The sequence below is a fragment of the Ursus arctos genome, unplaced genomic scaffold, assembly GCF_023065955.2.
Source record: "Ursus arctos isolate Adak ecotype North America unplaced genomic scaffold, UrsArc2.0 scaffold_14, whole genome shotgun sequence".
Lineage (NCBI taxonomy): Eukaryota > Metazoa > Chordata > Mammalia > Carnivora > Ursidae > Ursus > Ursus arctos.
The window spans coordinates 43,541,568-43,566,167 of record NW_026622808.1 but is presented as its reverse complement, the minus strand read 5'-3'; the positions used below and the strand labels follow the sequence as shown (position 1 = coordinate 43,566,167).

The 24,600-nt window shown below is 45.8% G+C and overlaps 1 protein-coding gene across 7 annotated transcripts in view; it reads right to left on the bottom strand.

The window, feature by feature from the left end:
* The window catches only part of PTPRG (protein tyrosine phosphatase receptor type G), a 681,996-nt gene that overhangs the window by 110,765 nt on the left and 546,631 nt on the right, over positions 1-24,600 (bottom strand). For all 7 annotated transcript variants that reach the window (XM_026501151.4, XM_026501155.4, XM_026501152.4 and 4 more), the window contains exon 8: positions 18,769-18,961. In XM_026501151.4, the coding sequence (XP_026356936.2) occupies positions 18,769-18,961 (193 nt within the window). The remainder of the gene's footprint in view (positions 1-18,768; positions 18,962-24,600) is intronic.

Below are 24,600 nucleotides of genomic sequence, written 5' to 3'. Positions count from 1 at the left end.
AGACATCACTCCTCTTCTCCAATTAGTGGTGAGCGGCATGGGGATACATATATCTTCAAGTTCCATCATAACCACATAAATAATTCTATCACCCACAGGCAGATGCACCCATTCTTATTTATTCTTTGAAATTAAAATAGCTCAGTTTTCCTTTTGATTAAGATGATTCAGGTTAATGTGTTTAAAAAGAAACCCAAGTAATACAAAAAAAGAAGAGAGCCTAAAAAAAAAAAAAAAAAAAATCACCCCAAATCCCAGAATCTAGAGATAACCATTGTTCACCTTCTGGTGATCTCATATCCAGGTATCTCTCTGCACACATGTAAAAGCACACACATACAATTTGATGTAAATGGGATATGGTTTTACATTATAGTTGTTATGCTGTTGTTGTGTTTTACCCAGTAAATCATGAAAATATTTGCTTGTCAATAAAGAGAAGTTGGCATCACTGTTTTGAATGAAGGTATAGAGGTACAGAACTCCACTGTCTCAATGAACTAGAAACAAATATATACATATATATTTATATTTAAAATCAAAGCCATTTACTTGGAACTAGCACTTAACTTTTTAAATGCTGAGATTCTCATTTTGGAGAATCTGTGGATCACATGACAACTAGGGAGAATCTCTGTCCCATAGGACCTTTGTAAAAAAAAAAACATTGTTTACTTTTATTTGAGTAGAACTGACATACCATGTTACCTTGTTTCAGGTATGTAACAATGTACTAGAAAATACTGAGTGAAGCTCGCGAAAGAGGCGGGTCTGGCCTCTAAGGAGACCATCTACTGGGACTGAAATTCAGTAACTGAGGGGTCTCCAAAGGTCCACGCTGGTCCCAGACCACACACTCAGTCTCTGACGTGCAAAACCAGCTCAGGCAATATGTATAGGAATGAGCACGGTTGCACACCTGTAAAACTTTATTCATGGACACTGCGTTCCGATTTCATATGATTTTCTTTTTTCTGTTTACTTGCACAGCTACTATTTAGATATCAAGTCATCTGTATCAGTCACTTTTTATTCAATTTATTTAAACTTAAAAAATAGTTCACACATGGATTTTCATGTGTTGGGAAATCTTCCACCCCCTGAACTGTTTAAAATAAAACAATTGTTCCTGGCTCGTGGGGGTACCAAAGGTTGTGGCCAGGTTGGTTCAAGGGTCAGTGGTCTGCTGATCCCTAAAGATAAAGGGAGGCCCGACTTTTATCTGAAGCACGTTTATCACCTGCATTTGCATTCTCAGCACGGGATTGTGCTAAGAATCCTAGTTTTGCTAAGAACTTGAGAGGCCCGCCCCTCCACAGAGCTGAGACTCTTCCGAGCACTTACTACCGTGTGGAATTATATTACTGACTTCGCTGATTAGCTGTAATAGATCTACCTCCCCAGTAGAATGCAAGCTCCATGAGGCTGGCACCTTTTCTGTCCTGTCTGCCACACTATGCCTGCTGCTTACAGCAGAGCCTGGCAGAGAGCGGGCCCTCGGTAATAGCGGCTGAAGGAACTGCACACTGGGGGGATGGAGTAAGGGCCTGATTCCCGGGATGCACATGTCCTGGGTGCCATCACCCCCTCCATGCCCGCCATTTTCCTCCACTCTTCTCTCTGGCCAGCAACCCCCCCACCCCGACCCGGCCTCCTGGAAGATCTGGATTCAGCCTCATGCTTCCCCTCGGCCGTCTCTGTGCTCCCAGAGCTCCCCACCTCAACCTGCCCATCACGCGTGTCCCCATCGGCAGCCCACCTCTCCGTCTCTGTGACGGGGCTGTAGGCGCCTCCAGGGCAAGGGGCCACACTCTACATCACTCGTGCCCTCAGTGGGCCCTCAAATTTCATTCACGGAACGAGGGAAGGTATTCTGCGCTTCAGTCAGGACCACTGATAAAGTTCCCATTTACAGAATTCGTGCCACACAATCCATCCCCGGGGTCACCTTCAGGAGCCTCAAGTCTGGGTGAAGACCCTGTCCCCCGGTCTTTAACTCACAGCTTCGTCAAGGGGATGTTCAGTCTATGGAGGTGACAAAACTCCCAGTATGCTCAGTGGCTGGGGGAGGTGAGGTGACCAGATGCCCTCCAAACAACAGGCAAATAAGCAGACAGCACATTACTGTGCTCTGTATTTCCAAGTTTTGCTTGCTTTTTCAGTGATGGAAACTCTTTCCCCAAAACCTCCTTTAACGTGCAAAATATAAAACAGAGCATTAAAGAATCTTATGGAAGAGTTTGGAAAAGCTGGTATAATAAAGCATGAGCTTTGGAGCCAGACTCCTACACACCCTTGTGTTCTCATCTATAAAATGGGTGGCTGATACCTGGCAAAACCCTCCCCACAGCTCCTCAAAGGGTGAGGATTATAGAGAATAGTGGAGCAGAACAAGGATCTGTGAGGCTCAGGCCCAGGGGCAAATACAGGGAGAAGCCACTGGGGCTAGACAGTGTTTTTAAAAATTGGCATATTTTACATACACTGCTGGATTTTTAAATTGGGCCTGCATCTATACCAAGCAGCCGAGCAGCCTCCCCTTCAGAGTGGGGGAGGTGCTCACTTTTGCCATAGTCCCTACCACTCCCCATTGCCTCTCTCTGCTCAGCCCACATCACCCACAGCTGTCCGCCCCCCAAGGCCAGCTGAGTTTTCCGCTGGTCTAAAACGAGCACCAGGAGCCCAGTCCTAGGCATCCAACAGGTGCCCAGGACCCCTGACGATGGCCATTGCAAGCTGCACCAAACCCCGGGAGCGGGCCAGTCATCTTTTACACAAAATCGAAGCCTTTTAACCATGTGTGAGTGCCATACCTGGCTCGCTAAACAAATAGTCCCCTCTGAGGTGTTCCTGACATCAGCCTTCCCCTTCTCAGCGGCCTGATTACGTTCTCACTGGTGTCTGATTGCTTTCCGAAGGCATCTCAGACGATGCTCGGTGCCAGCTCCGAGAATTTCTGCCTTCATTCTGAACCACCTTTAATTATGAGCCCAGACTTCGTTAAATAATGAAGAGGCTTCTAGCAGGGCACCCAGGGTCCTCTGATTCTAAATCAATGTCAAGGATATTTTCTCAGTGGTTCTTAGAAAATGGTCGTCTCCCCCCAGCCCCACCCCTACCCCTCTTCCTTCTGGGTGGTAGATAAACTGATGTGACAGGCTCTGTTCCAAAGTCTGTGGTAACTTGCAAGTGCCTTCAACTATTGAAGGGTCTCCTCCCTGCACCCCGCAGCCCGAGTTTCACAGGAGAGGCAACGGGCTGATTCCTGATCGGGGTCAAGGGGCCAGCACTCTCCAACAGAGCAACTTGGCGCAGATTCACGATTTCACAATGCTTTCAACAGAAATCACCCTGTGCCTGGGCCAGGGGGGCCGGGGAACGGGGACTCTGTGACATCATCTACCACACAGGGTGGGCGTCCAAGGGCCCTGCCTGGCAGGGAGAGGGGGCAGGAAGTAATAGTATCTCCTCTTGGAGCAGAAGGGACGCACTCAAGTGGCCCGGAGCCACGGAGCCTCGCCTCAGACAGCTTAAATGCCTGTCACTTCCTTATCTTCCCGGCTCAGCTCAAGAACCCTTGAACATAAGACTCCTGTAGGGGAAATTTCCAAAGAAATGGCCTCAGGGAAGGATTTTTCTTTTTGAAGGGCTGAATCAAAGAGGCCTAGGTAAACACAAAATCCCCCAAAGCAGACCACGTAGGACTTCAAACCTGGAATCCCAGTGCTCTGGGGTGTCACCTCCCCCACCCCCAGCCAAGAGCTCACAAAAGGGAAGCCGCACAGGGACGGTGACAGAACTGGGAAGGAGGCCCTCAAAGGCGGGCCTCAGCTCCGGCATTTTGGGTTTTTATGACATCCGAATAATGTCCGTTTGGAGCTGCCGGCTGCCCAGCACATGCCAAGGGCCAGGCTCGGTGCACTCATCTCAGATAATCCACGCACGCATAACTAAATCCGAGAGGTGGGTTCAATTATTCTCCCCATTAAAGATGATGAGGACATGGGGTTCAGAGAGCCCAAGTCACTGGCTGGGCCAATGACTCAGAGAGGGAGGAGGGTTCTGAACCAGAACCCAGTCTGTTGCTCTTTGAAACCAGAGTGGGTGGCGGGCGAGCCACGGGAAGGTCATGAGCATTCTAGTCACATCCATCTCCCACATGGGCTTTCCTATCTGCAAGATGGTGATAAAAATGTCAGGGGTGCTACTCAGGTTTCAAAGGTGAAACCGGCCCCACACAGGCACTAGGCATCGCTACTTCAGCCTCCTTCTGCCCTCGGCCTGCCCCATCCTGTCTGTTCTCAATGAGACAGGAGAGTGTGAGGTCTCTCAACAATTTCCACAGCAGCCTCCAAGTCCTTCGAGGCCCTGGATGGATGGAGCCCTATCACCATTCTCCTCATCAGAAATGCAGTCTCAGCTTGCGGTCCCCCAAACCATCCTGGGGATGCTGGAAATATGGGGGTGGTGCAGGGCAACCGCCCCCAAGGCCTTTACTCCGTGCCGTTCGCGCTGGCGTTGCGATAGTAACATGTCCTGTCTGATGAGCCTGGCCCTGGGCTGAGTTAGTGCATTTCACAAACCGCGGCACGAGATCCTCTCTGTAATTCTCTCGGGCTCCTGGCTCCATCATTACCCCTGTTTTAGAGTCAGAGACCCAGGAGGGTCATCCATTCACTTTTTCACTTTGGAGGCAGACTTCTGCTTTGGTTCTGGACGTACCAGCTGTATGGTGTTGGATAAAACATGGGGTAAAACTTTCAGGATAAATAATGAAATGCACAAGCACATTCTGACTGACGTATAGGAAGTGTGCTATAAAGAGTTGCTATTGTTAAATATTTATTGAGCACCTACTAGGTACCAGAACACTGACCAGGAACTAGGGATAAGCGGGGGGGGGGGGGGGACGGACGACACAAATTGACATGGTCCTTGACCTCCTGGAGATTACAGCCCAGAGAGAGAAACACAACCACTTAATCCTCCTAAAACACAGTTCTTAACTTAGGGCTTCTTAGGGGCTCTAGATAGAATCCACAGAAATCTGTGAACATGGATGGGGAAAAAATATACTTTTATTTCCACTGATCTCTAACTAAAATTTAGCATTGCCTTAAATTTCAAATGCTAGCAACAAAAGTGCAAGCAGTAATTAGCAGGACCTACGAGACATCAGCAAAAGAAATCATAGATATATTCCTGTTAGATTACGGTTGTTGCCAAGATCTCAAATTTTTCTTCATGTTCATTATTATTTCAAAATTACAATGGTTATTAGACCTGCTGCTAGATTTTATAATTTAATGCCTTCATCAAGAAGCAGATAAATTACTATATTACAATTAAAAATTTTTTTGGTAATATCTAAGGATAATTAGCTTCCTTGGTAATCTATTTTACTTTATTTTATGCATCTAAAAACCATCAATATGAAAAGAAGTCTGTGGGATTCACCAGAGGCCTGCAGGGGTCCATAGCATCCAAAATGTTAAATACTCCCAGCGCTAAGGATTCTGTAATTACAAAAATATTAGTTATTCTGTACCAAGGTTTTTTTTTGTTTTTTTTTTTTAAGATTTTATTTGAGAGAGAGAGTGTGAGAGAGAGCGTGTGTGCACAAGCAGGGGGGCACAGAGGGAGAAGCAGACTCCCCGCTGAGCAGGGAGCCCTACCTGGGGCTCGATCCCAGAACCCTGAGGATCACAACCTGAGCTGAAGGAAGATGCTTAACTGACTGAGCCACCCAGGCGCCCCTGTACAAGGTTTAATGAGGGACCCTGACCCAGGTCTGGGGGTTGGTTAGGAAAGATTTACTGAGCTGAGTGATGTCTGACCTGACATCTGAACAAGAGGAAGGTTTATCAAGTGAACAGGAAGAAAGGAGGCTTAGATATGTCCGACAGAAGAAACCCAGCTTGTGCAAAGGCCCTGCGGCTGGAAAATTGGAAAGAAAACTAGATTGGCTGGCAAGCAGAGAATGAGGAGAAAGGGTCCAAGACCAGGTCTAAAAGCCAGTAGGTGTTGGAGCCAGGGTCCATCCCTGGGTGGGTCTTACTCAAGGCCAGCCTTTGCTGGACAGCCACTTTCTCATGATGGGAGAGACTCTGGTGCACGGTGGCCCCACGTTCTGCCAAGCACAAGAACAACTGTTTTTGGGTTTTAAATCGATGGTGTCTTAACTAACGCAAAGGGCATCTGGTTATGGGTAACAGAAAACATACACGTTCATCTCTGCCCTGGTTCCTGGCACAGAGCTCCTAAAACCCCTGCAATTGTCTGAGTGGTAAGAGCACAAGGAGAATCTCTTGTTCTAGTGTTTGCTTCTGACCCCATCCCCGACAGAGGGCTTCTGAAACCCTTGTAAATCTCTAAGTGATAACAGGCTAACTCCACAGGGACAGAAACTCCTACACTGGGGAGCCTCCCAGACCTCGCCCTCTGTTCCTCTTCATCTGGCTGTTCATCTGTGTTCTTTATCACATGCTTTGATAGATTGGTGAGCGTAATTATGTGTTTCCCCAAGCGAGGCACTCTAGCAAATTAATCAAACCCGAAGAGGGGGTTGTGGGAACCTCTGATTTGTAGCCAAGTCGGACAGAAGACTTTGGTAAGCTGGGGACCTATTATTACTTGTGAAGCAGGGTGGGCACAATCTTTTGGGACTGAGCCCCTAATCTTGGGATCTGATGCTCTATCTCCAGGGAAATAGCATCAGAACTGAGTTAAGTTTGTAGGACACCCAGCTGGTGTCACAGAATTGCTTGGTGGGGACTCCCCTTCCCATTTGGTAACCAGAAATGCCCAAAGTAAGGTAATTAGCGTAAAAGTAAAGAACTGGGGTTTCCCTACGCAGGAGGAACTGTAAGTTTTTCTAATCTATCTGTGGATTTTTTTCTACACCACCCAATGGCATCCCCTCCATTCCCATGAACAGGCCCTGGTGTGCGATCAGTTTCTCAGCCAACAACTGAGGATTAGAGGCTCTGTGTGGCAATTACCATGGAAGACAGCAAATCTGAAAGCGTTCTTATCCCATCAGCTGTCTCTGCCATGAATGTGTCAGAGCCCCACGCTCAGAACACAGCCGCGGTGGCAGCAGCCAGCGTCCGGGAAGCTGCAGCAGAAATTCACTTCTCCAGTCCTCCAAGCGTGTGGTTCTGACTTTCCCACATTATGCTCTTCCTGACTTCTCCTACCTCCTTGGAGTCTTTTTTTTCTATGTGAGAGCCCTCTTCCTCTGAGAGTTAAAGGCCATGGGAGGTGTCCATGTCCTGTGCAGGAAAGAGCATTGTTCGGCTTGGCGCTCGGGGAGGTGGCAAAGTTCAGAATGATGCATATTCCCAGCTCCACTTGACAACAGCTGCTTCTCGGACACTGGGTGGTAGACTGGACTCCCCGGACTGTGAGGCCCTCTTCCCTCCCTTTCAAGTTGAAGACGCCGTGATTTCCTGCCAAAAGGGCAAAGTGGACCCATCCCACTTTAAGTGAGCACAGCACCCTTTCCAGACAGAACTTCTATCTTCTTCCTCTGCCTTGCTCTGGGCACGGGCTCCAAAAGGAGGTCTGTACCAGGCACCAGGGGCAGGGCTAGGGTCAACAGAAGCCCAGTGCCCTCGTGCGGGAGCTGGGTTTTCTCTGGCTGGGTCTCCTATTTGCCACCACTGAAATGATGTTATGGCCTCGCTGATTACCAAGAAATGCCCCGGTCACCTAGAGTTCTGCGGCTGCCCTCAGCCACGTGAGAGTTCTTACCTAAACACCACCGAACACCTAAGATCCCATGCGCTGCCTTTATAAGTGATTCCAATAGCCATGTCAAGAGATCAACTAATGGGGGTGCCTGGGTGGCACAGCGGTTAAGCGTCTGCCTTCGGCTCAGGGCGTGATCCCAGCGTTATGGGATCGAGCCCCACATCAGGCTCCTCCGCTCTGAGCCTGCTTCTTCCTCTCCCACTCCCCCTGCTTGTGTTCCCTCTCTCGCTGGCTGTCTCTATCTCTGTCGAATAAATAAATAAAATCTTAAAAAAAAAAAAAAGAGATCAACTAATGACCCATGCTGATAGGTTTAGCCATTGATTCTAGATGATTATGATTCGATAGGTCAGGGTGCCCATATTTTTTCAATTTGGTTCTTACAATAATTTTTCTCTTACAAATAGGTACCCCCAAGGCTGGGTATCTACGAGGTTTGAAAGGGGTTTCTTGGCTTCTGCCCAACAGTCACCTTGTTAGCTTTAAATCTCTGCCTTTTGGGTGCCTGGGTGGCTCAGTCTGTTAAGCATCTGACTTTGCTTCAGGTCATGATCCCAGGGTCCTGGGATCGAGACCCACATGGGGCTCCCTGCTCAGCGGGGAGTCTGCTTCTCCCTCTCCCTCTGCTCGTGCTCTATCTCTCTCAAATAAAATCTATAAAAAAAAAAAAAAAGAAAATTAAACCTCTGACTCTTGCTTGGCATCTTCCTCTTATCTGATCTCAGTCATGGCTCAGGGTATGAGATCCACTGTTTGGATTCCAACCTCGTTTCGACCCCCAGATGCGGCGTCTGCACCAACTGGCCGTTTGGTTAGGTTGGCCCTCGATGGGATGGTTCCAGCGTCTCTGGTACCTGGGGACCGGACTCCAGTAGCCACTCCTGGGCCTGGCCAAGAGGACCCAAGAGGAGAGCAGGAAGCCTGCCACTTGCAAGGAGAGACCAGGCTATGAACAGGTAGCGCCCCTGGTGGACCCCAGTGGCAAATACCTGCTCAGCACACAGGAAGGACTGAGCCCCCTTGGTCTCTTGGCTGCCCCCGGCTTATCGATCCACATGCCCTGAGGAGGCACATGGGCTTCTAGCTCGTTGCTGGAACCATCGGTTTTAAGTGGTCAGTACACTCCTCACTGAGAAGGCTCCTCTCTTCTGGGCAGGCTTCGCTGGTGCCAGCCCACGAGCATAGAAACCGCAGGGCTCCTCGCACTCGATGATACCTATTATCGTTTAGTGTCAGACGTGTAGACAGCACCTTTTCAACACAGGCAGAGATCTGAAATGGGAGAGCCACAATGCTCATTTCAAGCGCTCAGACCATTGCTTTGCAATCACAAAGCCACGGAAGAGAGGGCCCAGGAGGGAAGCCCACAGCCACGAGGACCGTTGGCTGTGCTGGGAAGGCAAGAGAAAAAGATGCTTCCAGAGGATTCAACACAGGCTCCCCCTATTGTGCCTTTATAGACGGGTCTTTGATTATCAGGCCCCAGGGATGGGGGAGGTGAGGGGTTTCTTGTGGCTTGAGAAAGCCAAGGGTTCGGCACACGTTCCTTGTACCTGAAGAAAAACAGCCTCAACTAAAGCATGTTTGTTTGCAGAATAATCAGCAGGAAGAACGGGGAAGATAAACAGTCTGTCTCCCAGCTACATGCCTCCAGTGACTCCATGGAGATGCGCGTGAATGTCTCGGAGCCCTGTGCTTCACGGGCCGTGAATGCTGGCAAGCTAGGGAGAGGGGATGTGGGTCACTCTGGGAGGAAGGATGCTGTTGGCCTTTATTAATTTCTAGATTATTGTTCACCAGCTCCACCGTGTCCACACAAACAAACCCGATGTCAGGGAAGATTTTTCTAGAGAGCAAAGAAAAGCTGAAGCCGTAGGAGGGTTGCTAAGTCGGCCCTGAACATTGAACTTTGCCTATCTGCCTGGGGACAGCAAGGATTAAGTAATTAGGTAATATTTATAAAGTGTGACAACGACAGACGGCCCCTGGTGTCCGTTACCGATATCCGCTCAACAGCTCTCAAGCCATAACACAGTTCTGCCAGGAAGCATCCTGACACTGGTGCCTACGCCATGTTAAGTGTCCATTCTCTGCTTTTCAGTAGATAGGCTGGCTGTTCCCTAGGTCAGAGGAAAGCCCTCTCACCATGGTTTTCTGAGATGAACACTTCCACCTAAGTAGTTTATGCTCAAAGTAGAAGATGGCTTCCCAAATCTCGGGAGCCCCTCCGATGTCGGGGACTGGGAATGGTATGGAATCCTACTCTAAATGTCTAGCTATGCTCCTCCCATAAGAGGAGCCAGTCTGGCCTAGATCATAAATGCCCCAACTGTGCCAACTCTTGAGGCAAGAATCCTTTAACTTCTGGCCACCTGGCATGTATGGATTAGTTTAATCCATCCAACCATCCCTCCCTCCTTCCCACCCACCCCTCCTCCCATCCATCCATCCATCCATCCATCCATCCATCCATCCTCCCACCCCTCCTCCCATCCATCCATCCATCCATCCATCCATCCATCCATCCTCCCACCCCTCCTCCCATCCATCCATCCATCCATCCATCCATCCATCCATCCATCCTCCCACCCCTCCTCCCATCCATCCATCCATCCATCCATCCATCCATCCATCCTCCCACCCCTCCTCCCATCCATCCATCCATCCATCCATCCATCCATCCATCCTCGCATTCATCCATCTAGTTAAATATTCACTGAGGAGCTAACAGTGAGCATTGTACCCTCTCCCCAACAAAAAAGAAATAAAAAGACAGTCTCACCTTTCATGGAGTTTATGGGGTGGTGGGAGAGCTAGACATTAGGGGGAAAAACAACTGGACATAAAATTCCCACTGTGAGAAGTGTAACCAAAGTCCTGGCACCCCAACACAAGCAGTAGGCCAAGGAGTTAAGAAACTTCCGTGGGGAAGGTACCCTAGAGCAGAGCTATGAAGGATGAGGAGGGGTAGATGAGGCACAGAGGTGAGGCAATGGCTTTCTAGGCAGAGGGTACAGCCTGCTGGGACTGGGGGTGCAGGTGAACTGACATGCAGGATGTCAAGGGAAGTGAAGTTCAAGATGGGGCTGGGGAGGGGGCCTGGGCACCACATAAGGATTGTGGATTTCACTGGAAAGGCTCATATTTCTACCAGGAAGAGAGCCTGGTCCCCTTATTCTGAAATGTGTTCTCCAGTGATCATGTCACATAGAATAGTTTATTCTGAGCACACAAAGCAGCCACTGTGGACTTACTGACAAGAAAGTATCATTATTTGCGGAGAACTTTCCATGTCCCAGGCTCTGTACTCTTTGCGCGAACAATGACTATATACCCCCTATGTCCTAGGTGCTGTGTCAGGCGCTGTTGATCCAAGGATTCACAAGACCCTCAGCCTAGGAGGCCCCAGCGTGCAGATCAAGGGGGTGCACTGGCCCTCCCAGGGAATGACCCTGTGATCAAAGCCTCAGTAGCCTGTGCCCTGAGCACCCAAGATAACCCTCCAAATGTAAGCCAAGCAGATAAAGACTGAGCCCAATGATTTCTTTTCAGATGATAAGCTCAGATCTTTAGGAAGAATACCCAATCCCCATAAGTATGTTTATTTTTGAAGCTCTTTTGTTCAGAGAAGGCGTAATACACTGTGTTGTTCAAGCCACCTAATGACATTTAAAACAAAGACATCCTGCTTGTAGATGCATTTGGAAGCTGGCAGTCCCATGGAAAATAGAAAGAATGTTGCATTTGGACATAAGAAAACCTTGGTTCACATCTCAGCCCTCCCATTTTCTGGCTGAGAGGCTCTGAGTCTCAGACTCCTCCCATCTGTTAAAGAGAAACAGTAATGCTATGTTTCTCTTTTTGCTCACCCCCGCCCAGCCTCCAACCAAATGATGAGTAAAATCCCAGAGGCTCTATTCCAAACTCCATCCCTAATGGATTGTGTCTACCTCTACCAGGATCGCCATCATGCAACCACTGTCACCCTGCAGGGAATATTTCTATCAGCCATGTCCTAGTCTTGTAAGTTCCAACCCAAGTCCTCTGCAAACATTTTTCACGTAACAGAGAGACGGGTTTAAAAACCTGTTCAGATCATTCCACAGCCCTTCTTAAAATCCTCCAAAGGCTTCCCACTGCCAAAAGAATACCAAGAAAAGTCTTTTCCAGACATGATAGTAACCCATCTCTCCAAGCTGGTCCCCATGCCTCAGAGCCTTTGCTCTAAGAATTTTACAGGGCTGGCTCCTTATCACCTCTTGCCCTACTCAGGGAAGATCTCTTCCCCACGCCTTCACCACCTCTACTACGCTTAGAATACTGCCTGACTGGATCTTCAGAACACTGAAGCTTCATCATTGTCAGTTGACTTGTTTGTGTCTTTCTCCCCACTGAAACACAAACTCCACGATGAGGGACTCTTCCCCCTTGTTACCTTTATTGCTAGCGCCTAGAACTTGTTCATAGTAGATGCTCAACAAATATTTGGTAAAGAAAAAGTGAAACGAAAAGTGGTAGAGGTGGTTTTCGGGATTAAAGAAGACATACGACCAGACGAGGCCAACACAGCATCTGGCACATAACACCCCCCACACAGCCTGTCTAACCCCACTGGTGCTTTAGGCCAGCTCCCCAACAGCGCCTGAAGATGTCTCACATGTGAAAAGAAATTCACGGACTACAAAACATGAAGCAAGAGGAGTGAATGTTGCATTAAATATCTACGAAATATCAGCTTCATGTCAACCAATCAAAGGCAAGTTATACCAGCTCTTTACATATTTACATAAAGTTACCATAATCAGAGGATGCCTGAACAGGTAAAAATGTTTGATACAGCAATGGCATGACCTTCAAAAGAATGAGAACCTAGGATGCTGGAGAATCCTAAAAACAACCCGACTTTTTGGTCTTCTTTTTTACTCACTCACAAGGTTAAAAAGTAATGGCTAGTTGACCATTATTTTTAAAAGAAGGGGGGTTGAAAACACTCTCTGGGGGCTGTGTTAAAAGTGTTTTTTTTTTCTTAGCACTTTTCTGTGCTGGAAGTTTCTGAAAGTAACAGGATAACTTTTTGGAAGAGTTTCTGGGAGGACAGCTGCCTACAAAGGAATTAAGTGCTCTTATCAGAGCTTCTTTTAATAAGATAAAGTAGTTCAAGCTCATTAATCTGGTGAGTAGAAATGATTAAACTGAAAATAGAACAACATTAATGTTTTCTCCCAAAATAGCGAAAAACCATGAATTTAAATGTCAAACTCTTTTTAAAAGCAATCATGGATTTACTTCTTTGTTTGCTAATTTGGGTGGGAAATGAGATGCTCTTTCTCAATGTGTTCTGATTTAAAATAGGCTAGTTACTTAGACATTCTCACACAGTGGTACATGTTCTTAAAAACCTGCTTTTAACCAAAACAGGAAGCAATCTTTACCATTGAAAATGTAGCTGAAAAAGAGATCCCTCCATCAGCAGAAGCAAAGACCGTCCTTCAAAAAACACGGCATGACTTAGGAGGCCGGAGGGGCACACGGGCAACCCAGTGTCCTCACTGTTTCCTTTGCTTTTATTATATTATGCAGTGCCACTTTAATTAAGCCATCAAATCAAATTATCAGATCAAGTGGTTTTGATTCCACTGTGGTTTGAACAGGTTTCGTTAAATTAATAAACCATATGTTTCATGTTGTTGGAAGGAAAGTTATTTTTCCTCCGTTCACTGTTCCAAAAGTCTTCACAATAGACAGTATTCAGCACTTAATCACCAAATGCTCTTCCATGTGCCCGGGATGTGTTGCAGAATAACTGAAATGACAGCCCATTAAATCCTAAAGTCTGTCCAAGTTATTTACCGACAAAGGGCAGAGTGGCAAATTGGATGTCCCTTGAACAATCCACGGAGCCTAAATATTGTTTCCATTTACTGGAACTAAAGCTTTATATTTCTTATGGATGACATCCATTATAAGTCTTTCTGCAGCAACAATACAATATTAAGATGACTTTTCCCCCCTTTCCTTTGGTGTTGTACATGGCCATGTGTCTAGTGCTGGCACTGAAAGGCTTGATTCTGTTTTCTCTATTCCAGTATGTCCAATCATCCTGACAGAAGGGCAAGATGGGGGCACATTAACTCAGGCATTCCTCACTGTGCTGCTCAATGAACACCAGTTAACGATCACAGCCAAGGGAACCAGGGAGGTGCGGGGCTGTAATCAGTCCACCGAGGCTCTGCTTCCACGTCTGCTGTGAAAGACGACCAGGTATTAAGGTGAACTGGTAAGTGGCTGGGTACTGAGTTAATAAATATCTAACTGGTCCTAAGGTCTTGTGGTGGAATGGAAAAGTGGAACCAACCAAGGCTTCACGGTCATGGTCACCGCCATCTTGAAGACAGAAAATATTTACCTTAAACTGAGCCTATAATTGAGTTTCTCCATCTGACTTTGAGCCATCCCCTCCAGCACCAGTTGGTAAATGTGGCCCGCGGCCTATATTTGTGAGTAAGGTGTTTTTCCACACCTATTTTCCACACCTATTCCCTTGTATATTGTCCACGACTGCCTTCATGCCAGAGTGGCAGAGCGGAGTGAATAGTTGTGACAAGAGACTAAGTGCTCACTATCTGGTCCTCAACAAAGAAAGTTTATTGCCTCTTTCCTTATATAATTAATTTATTTTTCTTTCTTCTATAACAATAGCACAATAAATGCAGAGCTCCATGATCAACACTGTAGCTCTCTTAGGCACTGAAAATTTCCAATAACGATCAGATAGAGAATGCCAATCAGACGGGCTTCGTTTTTTTGAATTACCTGAAGATTATAGGTCACCATCCTTCTCTTTCAAATCTTTTGTGCAGAAGACCGGAGGAGAAAAAGGGACTCTTTCTTTCTATTGGTACTCTTTATTGCATAAATGTCTAAGGTCAATAATCTATGCCCTCTAGTCTGCCTGCCTGATTGCCAGCATTTGTGACTGGCTTTTGGCCCATTGTGCCATGGAATCACCTGCATTTTCTTGGGGTAGAAAAAGGAGGAGCATTTGGTAGACCATGATTCCATGAAATGTGCATTTAAAAACAAACAGGGACATCGTCGGTGATTAAGGAAATGCAAGTCAATACTACTTCACCTCCACTGGGATGGCTAAAATTAAAGACATATAGCAAGTGCTGGTGAGGATGTGGAGAAACCCCATACACTGCTGATGGGAATGCAAACTGGTGCAATGGCTTGGGCAAACAGGTGGGTGGTTCCTCAAAACTGGAAAAATTGGAATTACCATGTGACTCAGCAGTTCTACTCCTAGGTATACATCTGAGAGAACTGAAAACATATGTCCACACAAAAACTCAAACATGAATGTTCATGGCAGTATTACTGACAGCAGCCACAAAGTGGAAAAAATTCAAACATCAATTGATAAGCAGATAAACATTATATGGTATATCCATACAATGACGTATTATTTGGCCATCCAATGAAGAATTCTGAGATCTACTCCAGTATGGATGAAACTTGAAAATATTATGCCAAAATACTATGCTGAAAGAAGCCAGATACAAAAAGGCATATATTATATGATTCCATTTCTATGAAGAATCTAGAATAGGTAAATCCATTGACACAGAGTTGCCTAGGGCTAGGAAAGCGGCAGGGATGGGAGAAAGAAAGGGAGGAAGGAGTGAGTGACTGCTCATGGGGATGGACTTTCTTTTGGGGGGTGAAAACATTGTTCTGGAAGTAGGTCGCAGGGAAGACCGCACAACTTCGTGAATATGCTCAATTTCACTGAAGCGCACACTTTAAAAAAAATGAACTTTATGCATGTGAATGAAATCTCGATAAAGCTGTTATTAAAAAAATAAATAGGGATGCTAGCACACAATAAAAAGGAATGATGGACGCTACAACATGGATTGATCTTAAAATCCTAATGTCACGTGACAGATAAAAGCCGATCAGAGTGGCCTGCTGTTGAGGGTAGGAGAAAGAATTGAAAGAACTTTCTGGGGTGATGAAAATGTTCTAAAACTGGGTTATATATAACTATAAACAGAACTATAACTCTAAATTTATTATTATTATTATTTTTTAAAAGATTTTATTTATTTGGCAGAGAGAGAGACAGCCAGCGAGAGAGGGAACACAAGCAGGGGGAGTGGGAGAGGAAGAAGCAGGCTCCCAGCGGAGGAGCCTGACGTGGGGCTCGATCCCATAACGCCGGGATCGCGCCCTGAGCCGAAGGCAGACGCTTAATGACTGCGCCAGCCAGGCGCCCCTATAACTCTAAATTTATTAAAATGATTGAAGTGTACATTGATAATAGCTGTATTTTATGATATGCACATTATGCCATAAAAAAACCAGGAAAGCCTGACCGACTGCTGGCAAGTGTCACATAGTACATACAGTCACCCTGGGAAACTGCTGAGCGGAATCCAACCAAATCTGAGCATCTATGTGTACTCCAGGCGGCCGCCACTGTACCCCTAGGTTCCTACCCAGTAGACGTGTCCAGATGCTCATCAAAAAGCATGGTCAAGAATTTTCATCATCACCAAAATGTGGAAGTCATCCATACATTTATGTATACTGAAGTGGATAAATAAATGCAGGTGGGGTCTCACGATGAAATTCAGCAGTACGAACACACCACCAACGACATGCAGCAGAGATGTGACCCTCAAAACCAGGGTAGAGTGAAAAAAGCAAGATGCAAAAAAGGACAGAGTGGATAATTCTATTTCTGTGAAACTGAACAAAAGGCAAAGCTAATTCACGCTCACGGCTACCCTCGGGAACAGACAGCTACTGGGAAGAGGGAGATGGAGGTGCTCCTGGGAAGCCCGTGATGCTAGGTCTCTTGACCTGGGGGGTTTGCTACTCAAGTCTGTTTGGGGGGTGAAAACGCATCAGTGGTGCATGTACACTTTTCCGTATGTTACAATCCAGCAATATGCTTAAAACACAAATAGAACTGGACCTACATCCTTCTCTGCTTCTAAAAAGATCACAAAACATTTCAGTATTCACACATTTTAGGAGTCAGCATTACGCACCATGATAATTGCAACAAAACCTTGTAGAATGAAGAACTGATTCCTTATATTTCAGGAAGGGTGAATGGCTCTGCTCAAATTCAGAGAAAGTCCATTCAGTAAAAGATCCTGCCCCCTATGACAATTTAACGCGACAGAAACCATTATCTTCTCTAACTTTTTGGGGTAATAAGCGCCATGCATTCCCTCTGCACAGCTGATGTATTATATACTCAGCCCATCTTCCAGGAAAGAACTTTGTGACCGTCATAACCTCAGCATTCTGAGCTACCAGATCTTGCATTCACTTGTGATATGAATTCATCATCCCCCACACATCTTCTGTATTCACCTCTCACAAAATACTCAATCCCTAAGAGATTCTTCTTTTCCCAAGCCAGTTCTCTTGGGAGAAAGCTTTCGAGCTTGGTCGTTCTCTTTATTTTTAGCTTGGTGAGAAAACAAAATTAGCCCAAGCGAGGTCTGCTATGCCAGCCAACCTAAGACATTTCCCAGGTTTGCGTGCTTCTTAACCCACCCATTGTTCCCAGCTGACAAATGACGCCCTTGACAAAGGGTCGGCTCCAAATTACTTGAATCTCAAGCGTTTCTTGATGGCATCTGGCCAGACTACTTCTCTCACCATCTTCAGACAAAACCACACAGACAGGAAGGAAATGATCACATTCTTAAGCTCCTTTTCCTCTTCTGTTAACTTTTCAGATATATGAGCCTGGAAAATGGGCTCGTTCTTATCATCAAAGTGCACATCAGTGCAGTTGTTTGTGGAATATAGTCGCATCCCTCCTGTTCCTACGAAGGTCATGTGCCAGTAAATTGGTCCTTTTTACTGGGGGTGGGGGCACTCTTGAAAACAAAACATCCCTGTGTAACTTACCCCCTAAAATACCACAGTCTGTGTCCAGTGTTGATTAATGACACAAGCCCTTCCCATATTACCCAAGCTCACAGTTTCTGAGAGGAGAGCACTGGCTTAGGAAAGAACCATCTCTTCACACCCAAAGAAAACTCCTTCTTATTCCTTCCTCCCTTCCAAGTACTGGAATTTCCTTAAAAAAAGATTTCATTTATTTATTTGAGAGAGAGAGAGAATGAAGCGGGGGGGGGAGCAAAAGCAGGGGGAGCAGCAGGGGGAGATGCAGGGCTCGATCCCAGGACCCTGGGATCATGACCTGAGCCAAAAGCAGGTTAACCGACTGAGCCACCCAGGTGCCCCCAAGTACTGGAATTTTGATCAGCCTTATTCTCTAAGTGTTTGCCAAGCTCGAAGCCACAATGAGGGCAAATTACAGAGCCTGAAGTTAAGCTGTGAGGGTAGAATCCGATTTTCTAGTTTCCGGGGACAGAAATTTATGTTCAGTTCACATGAGAATGTAGAAATGGAAAAAGATTAAGATACCTGAAAATAGTAAACTCATGTTTAGTGGGTATGGAAATCAAACTGTTAAATAATGGTTTAAAAAAGGCCACGTGGTTGTCTGGTAGGGGGTGGAGGGCCGGAGCCAGAGGTCTTGCCTGGTACAGAGGAGGTCAGTAAGGAGGTAAGGGCGTGCTGCAGGGTGGAGTGCTGGGGGGCAAGTCGAAGGTGCGGGTGCCTGAAGTCAGAGACAGCATCCCGATCCCAAGGGCAGGGGCTGGAGGGGCAGGTGCAAGGTAAGACACCCAAGAGCTTCTTTTAGACATCCCCCTTTAGTGTTGATGTTACAAGGTGAAAATACCAGCAGAATGACTGACATATTACCAGTCAAAAGGGCAATTCTGAACATATCTATTTAACTGAAGTTATTCCCACAACTGCTTCTATTTATCATCCAGACAAGTCTCTTTTAGCAGAGAAACATATGCTCTTAACACCAAGTTCCAACTCTTGGCTGGTTTGGAACTCCTTTTAATTTAAAGTAATTGATGATAAGGCATCTTCCTCAGGCAAGGGCACTTAATCCAAATATACCTTTAGAGGCTTCTGTCCCCAGTGGGTTTTCTAAGAAGTCTGTCATGTCGTGGTTCCAGGCGTCGCGAACCGCAGACTTGGACACCACCCTGCCATTCAGACCTTGCTGCGGTCGGAAGTTATTTCTCAGATACTCCACCGACTTGACGTGGTCTTGCTGCTCCGTGGTGAAGATGGAGTAAAAAGCCTCGAGCTGAACAGAGAACCAGAGAGGGGAGGGGAAGAAGACCAAGAATGAGAAAAGCGATGCGGTACAACACGGGCAGGGTACGTGTAAGTGTGTGTGTGTGACAAGGACACAAAATGGTGGGACGCGCCCAAGGCCCAGGCTGACAAACCCAGCAGGACACAGGCTGCCTGCTGGAACCACTGTGCACGGGCTTATCTGGCTGCGGTTTCTGTCCTGCTGGCGAGTCGGGAGAACATTCCGCCAGGGGAGGCCTGTACAGAACTCTTCTAGTTTGTGTCTCAGAAGAGAGTTCCCGTCTTTCTGCTCTGGCCCCCGGCAAGACCGTTAGTCTTCTGGGAAGGAGCACGAGGTTATGGTGCAACTGGCAGGCTCCGCAGCCAGACTACGTGGATGGAAATTCTAGCTCCGAGGCTCACCCGCTCTGTGGCCCCGAGGAAGCTGCTTCCCTGCTCTGAGCCTCAACGGTTCCTCAGTACAAGAGTGATAATTATGGCAGCACCCACCCCGATAGGGTTTGCGCCGGGACTCAATGAGATAATCCATGGGCAGCGCCTAAAACAGTCCCTCGCCCAGAAGAGCTCCGTCAGAACTCGTGAGTCAGTCCTTACTAAGCACCTTCTTACGTACGTGCTAGGGGTTCGGCTGAGCAAAGTGGCAAAGGCAGAAAGCTGCTGCGTGCATGGCTTGTGAGGTAGACTGCCCAATGTCCACACTTCCCAGATGGGTAATCAGTCAAACCATCAAAGCATCAGTAACTCAGTCTCTGTCAACATCATAGATACTTTATACAAAACAGATATAATACTAGTAGCTATCTTATAAAGTCACTGGAGAGATTAAAATATACCTAAATTATTTAGCAGCCGTTAAGTCCATGGTAAAGATTAGCTGCTATCATTATGATTCGTATTATTAAAAAACACTTGCCACCAAGATCACAGACCAAACGTTTACAGAAAAGCAAAGAAAAAAAAAATCAGGACTCTAAGATCATATTTCCATTATTAAAAAGGACTCTCTGTGGCCCTCAATCTTCTGCTCATTAAAAAAACACACACACACGGAGTAATGTTTAATATAAGAGAAATGAAGCTGAGGCTGGATGCCAGAGACCTGTTCTCAGTGGATCACAAAGTTATTCTGGTCACCAAAGAAATAAAATTAATCCAAAATGCCTAGCCATGGAAAATACTAACTCCTTGAAGTGGGAGATGAAAATGGAATGAAAAAGAAATGGAATCAACTCTTTCTGGCCCATTTGGCTCCTTGAGTACCCAATCAGCATGCTTTCTGCAGCAGAGAATCATAAAGTGAATGATGTCAGATGCTTCCCAAGTAGTCACTGGGTGGCCGCCCTAGGCTTTCGGGGGCCAGAGGGTGGCCAAAACCAATGTTAAATACACAGGAATATTACTACGCTCTCCCTTCCTTCCCTCCTCCCTCCCTCTTTCTTCTTTTCTTTCTTCCTTTTCTTTCTCTCTCCCCTTCCTCCCTCCTTTTCTTTTCTCTTTCTTCTTTCTTTCTTTCTTTCTTTCTTTCTTTCTTTCTTTCTTTCTTTCTTTCTCCCTCTCTCTCTCTCTCTCTTTCTTTCAAGTAGGCTCCACATTCAATGTGCAGCTTGGACTCCTGACCCTCAGATCAAGAGTCAGACGCTCTACCAACTGAACCAGCCAGGCACCCCCAACCTGGGTTTCTGGATGGTCATCTTGAACCCTGGAACTAACCCCAGTGTTTCTCAGCCTGCTGGATCTGAAACTCCCTCCCTTTGCACGAGAAAGCAATGAACGTGCACAGTGATCACAGCCAAGACAAATCATTTAAGCACCTCAGTTCACCTATCATTCCACCTCCCCTCCAATTCTCCTGCAAATGTAAAGTGATAACAAACCAGGAAAACTTTCCTGCTTTTTCCTGAAGGTAATAGAGCCAGAATGACCGCTCAACCAGCCTAAAAGCAAAGGTAATCTGGTCCTGTGGTGTTACTGCAATTCCCCACCAGTGGCGTAACTTCTAACAACTCCTATGGCGGCTATTCGAAATTGCCTTCCTTCCCATTCTTCCTTGCGGTGTTCCTTCTTCCTTTATCGTGAAGAGAGAAAGGCAATACAAGCAGAAAAATTAAGAAAATTGGACTCTTTCCTCTGCCAAACGTGACCCACTCAGATGGAGATAATTGGAGGTATTGAAGAAACCCAAGCTCCTCAACCTGACAACGTGAACTCACTTGACAGGACGACCCTACTCGGAACCGAACACATCATACAGGAGAGAAGGTTTCAGAGTTTCCTTACAGAAAATAAATTCTTAAAATTACATGGAAGGAATGAACAAAGACTCTCTGGAGACCGTCTAGGGAAAGATCAACCGAAGTGATTACAGAGACAGGGGCTAAATCCCGTGTGGAAAGCTTAAGGGAAGTGGGAAGTGTTTAGCCTGAAGAAAAGGCAAGCTAGGAGTAATTTGATTAAAGGCCCTCGTATGTGGAAGATGCTGACCAGCTCTTCTCCATGTCCAGAGAAGGCCGAAAAGAGGAAATTGGTTTAAATTAAAGCCTTAGAGACGAGAGTTATATAGGAAGAATTCCTTAACTTTCAGGGTGATTTTTTTTTTTCTTGTAGACGGCCAGGCTGCTATACATAGCAAGTTAGACCGGAAATTTTCTGGAAGAGCAGCCATCTGTCCTGAGATAGTTTAATCTCTGAGATGCCAGAAAAGGATGGCCTTGGAGACTGTCTCGGCAATCCGACTCTAAGGTTTGTTTATTCTCTAGAAGACTTGCTTCTTTCACAGCTAGCATTTAGTTCTCCTAAAAAGTTTATTTCTGATGCCTCAGGAAAGAATTAGTCATATAACTGTAAAAAGAGGCAGGTTCTGAATTTAACACAAAAATGCTTTTGCTTAAATTGCTCTTACAGCTTAATGACATGCTATGGCTTAAAAGCTCGGCTGCTTCCTTGTCATTAACTCAACTTGCCCAGAGATTTCCAAGGAAGGATGTGACGGTTCTCAGAGTGAACTGGTGACCTGGATGATATTATATTGTCAGCTGGATCATAGCTTCGCTTGACAGTCATACAAAAGAGGAAAAGGAGGTCAAGCTTAGCAGACTCATCAAACGTCCTTCGGTAGGTTGGCAGCATTCACTAAAACCTTGTCATTCCTCTAAGCTGAATGAAAATTACCAGAGGTCTCTCTCGTTGGTACCTCGCATGTTTGGCCATTGAGTGGAAACCACCATGATCCCTGGATTGGCCAGGGGAGTCTACGTTTTCACTTTGGCAGGTGAACAGTGATACTCTGGCTGAGAAATCCACTGATAAATCATTACCTACTACTTCCCATTGTCCCTTGATCCTTACCCTGGCCTTGTAACTACGTTCGATAAAGGTGAACCCGACCACCACCCAGACCTCTACTTTTTGATTCCAAGGGATGTCATTTATAAAGACTACAATGAGGAGGTGCCCCCTAGAGTTGTGCGGCATGGCAGCACCGCCTAACTCTGCAGCCCCAGGACAAACTGTCAGCCCTTCTAGGTCTGCTTAACAGCCACACAGAGATTTTCTTAAAATGTACAGGATGCCATCACGCCTCTGTTCAAAAACTTTCAAGGGCCTCCAGTTCTAATGGTGGGGCCCTAAGGATCTGGCCTGTGCCTAATTCTCCAACCTCAGAACTCTTACTCTTGCTACCTGGGTTCAAAACCCTGTTTTCAATCCCCACTTACTAAATGTGTGACCTTGGTCAAAGTATCTGATGTTTCCTGTGCTTCAGTTTTCTTAATTGTACAACGGAGATAACATTAATACCTACCCCATGTGGTTTTTTTCCCACTATTAAATGAGTTACTATATATGAATGTGTTTGGGATAATTCCTGGCACACAGTAGATATTCACTAAGCATTATGAACATTACTATTATTATTCTTATTTTATGAGGACTGTGGCAACTATGACTATATTATAAACTTCCAGCAACTGTTTCTTCCTCCTTTCCTCCTTGGAATGTGTACTTATCAAATGCATTCTGTGACAGGTACTTTGTTACGGTATTCACAAACATTCCTTTGGTTTCTAACGTGTTTTAGTTTAACGTAGTAACAGAAGTAACATTGTTAACACTATTATATCATTAACACTAGCAGCTAATAGTTATTGAGTGTTTATTATGTACAAGGCATTGTGATGAGAGTGTTATGTGCTTTCCTTACTTCCTCACAGAAGTCTCATAAAGTTAGTGGTATTATCATATCATTATCATTATTTGTGACTGATGAGGAAACTGGGCTTAGAGACTTTACATGACCGGCCTAAGATCACAGAGGAAACAAGAATTGAAGTGACTGGGGTGCTTGGTTGAGCGTCCTACTCTTGGTTTCGGCTCAGGTCGTGATCTTGGGGTCGTGGAATTAAGCACCCCCCATCAGCTTCTGAGCTCAGCTCTGAGTCTGCTTGGGATTCTAACTCTACCTCTCTCTCTGCCCCTCCCCCTGCTCATGCGCACTACCCTCCCCCCCCCCTCTCTGTTGAAGTGAGGATTAAAAACCTAGGACTGTATGACTGTCATGCTCTCAGCCACTTCATGTCACATGCATAATAGGCCTGTAGCATTATTCAGGAAAAGAGTAACATTGCAGTGGAGTTACTGAATGGATAATAGAAGTCCCCAAAGAGTTCCTCCTAGCTGACCCTGAAAGACCACTCATGCAGGGCACCCACCATTGGCAACATAAATCTATTTGCACTTTTCTGCACTCTGGACAGAAACAGCTTATGGCTCAATGCAGAAGGAACCGGGAACCAGGAACAAGATGGCGGGCACAAGGAGGAAAAGCTATGTACCACACAAAGCCTGCACTTATTCACCTATTCTTTTCCAGAGGCAAGTAGTAAACACACTTGGATTTATCTTTACTTTAACATAACTAATGAAGTCTTTATCATTTAGTAAAAATAAATGAAAGCTTTTATTTCTATAATGTAAAATTGACTTTTTAACTTCTGAAGTGAACATGTAAAACAATTCTTTCTTTCATCCCTGCTTGGGGAGTTGTAATTGCATTTTAACTGGTGCTGCTTCAAGAACAATTTTAACCTTGAATTGCAAATGTGTTGGCTGGAAGTGTATATAAATCATTTCAACTTAGTTTTTATTATAAAAATATTACAGAGAATAATTAGTTTTTAATCTGTCGGTTCAAATCAAAGGGAAGTTGAAATCTATTCATGTTATTGCGTGCAGCAAGAGCTCTCATCCACGAGATGCGGGGAAGGGACCATCATGGCTCAAGGGGAAAAATGAGAGAAAATCAAAAGTAATATAATTATGAACCATTAAAAGGCTGATGTGCACAATGTGTTATAGGATGGGCATATAATGGCCTTTAAACAAAACCAGAGTCCATTATAAACATCATAATAAATGCCGGGGTAAGCATTAAGAACTGAAATGTCACACCTAAGGTCACGGGGACACTTCAACTTCACCACACATTTGAGGGGTGACAGGGCAGGCCCTGTTGTGTTGCCTCATTATTAAACAAAAGTGATGGAATATTAAATTCCCAATAGCCTGGAGCATCCAAAGTTTTACTTATTGAACCATGGCTGTAAAAATAAAATGCAAGAACAGCTAGCTAAC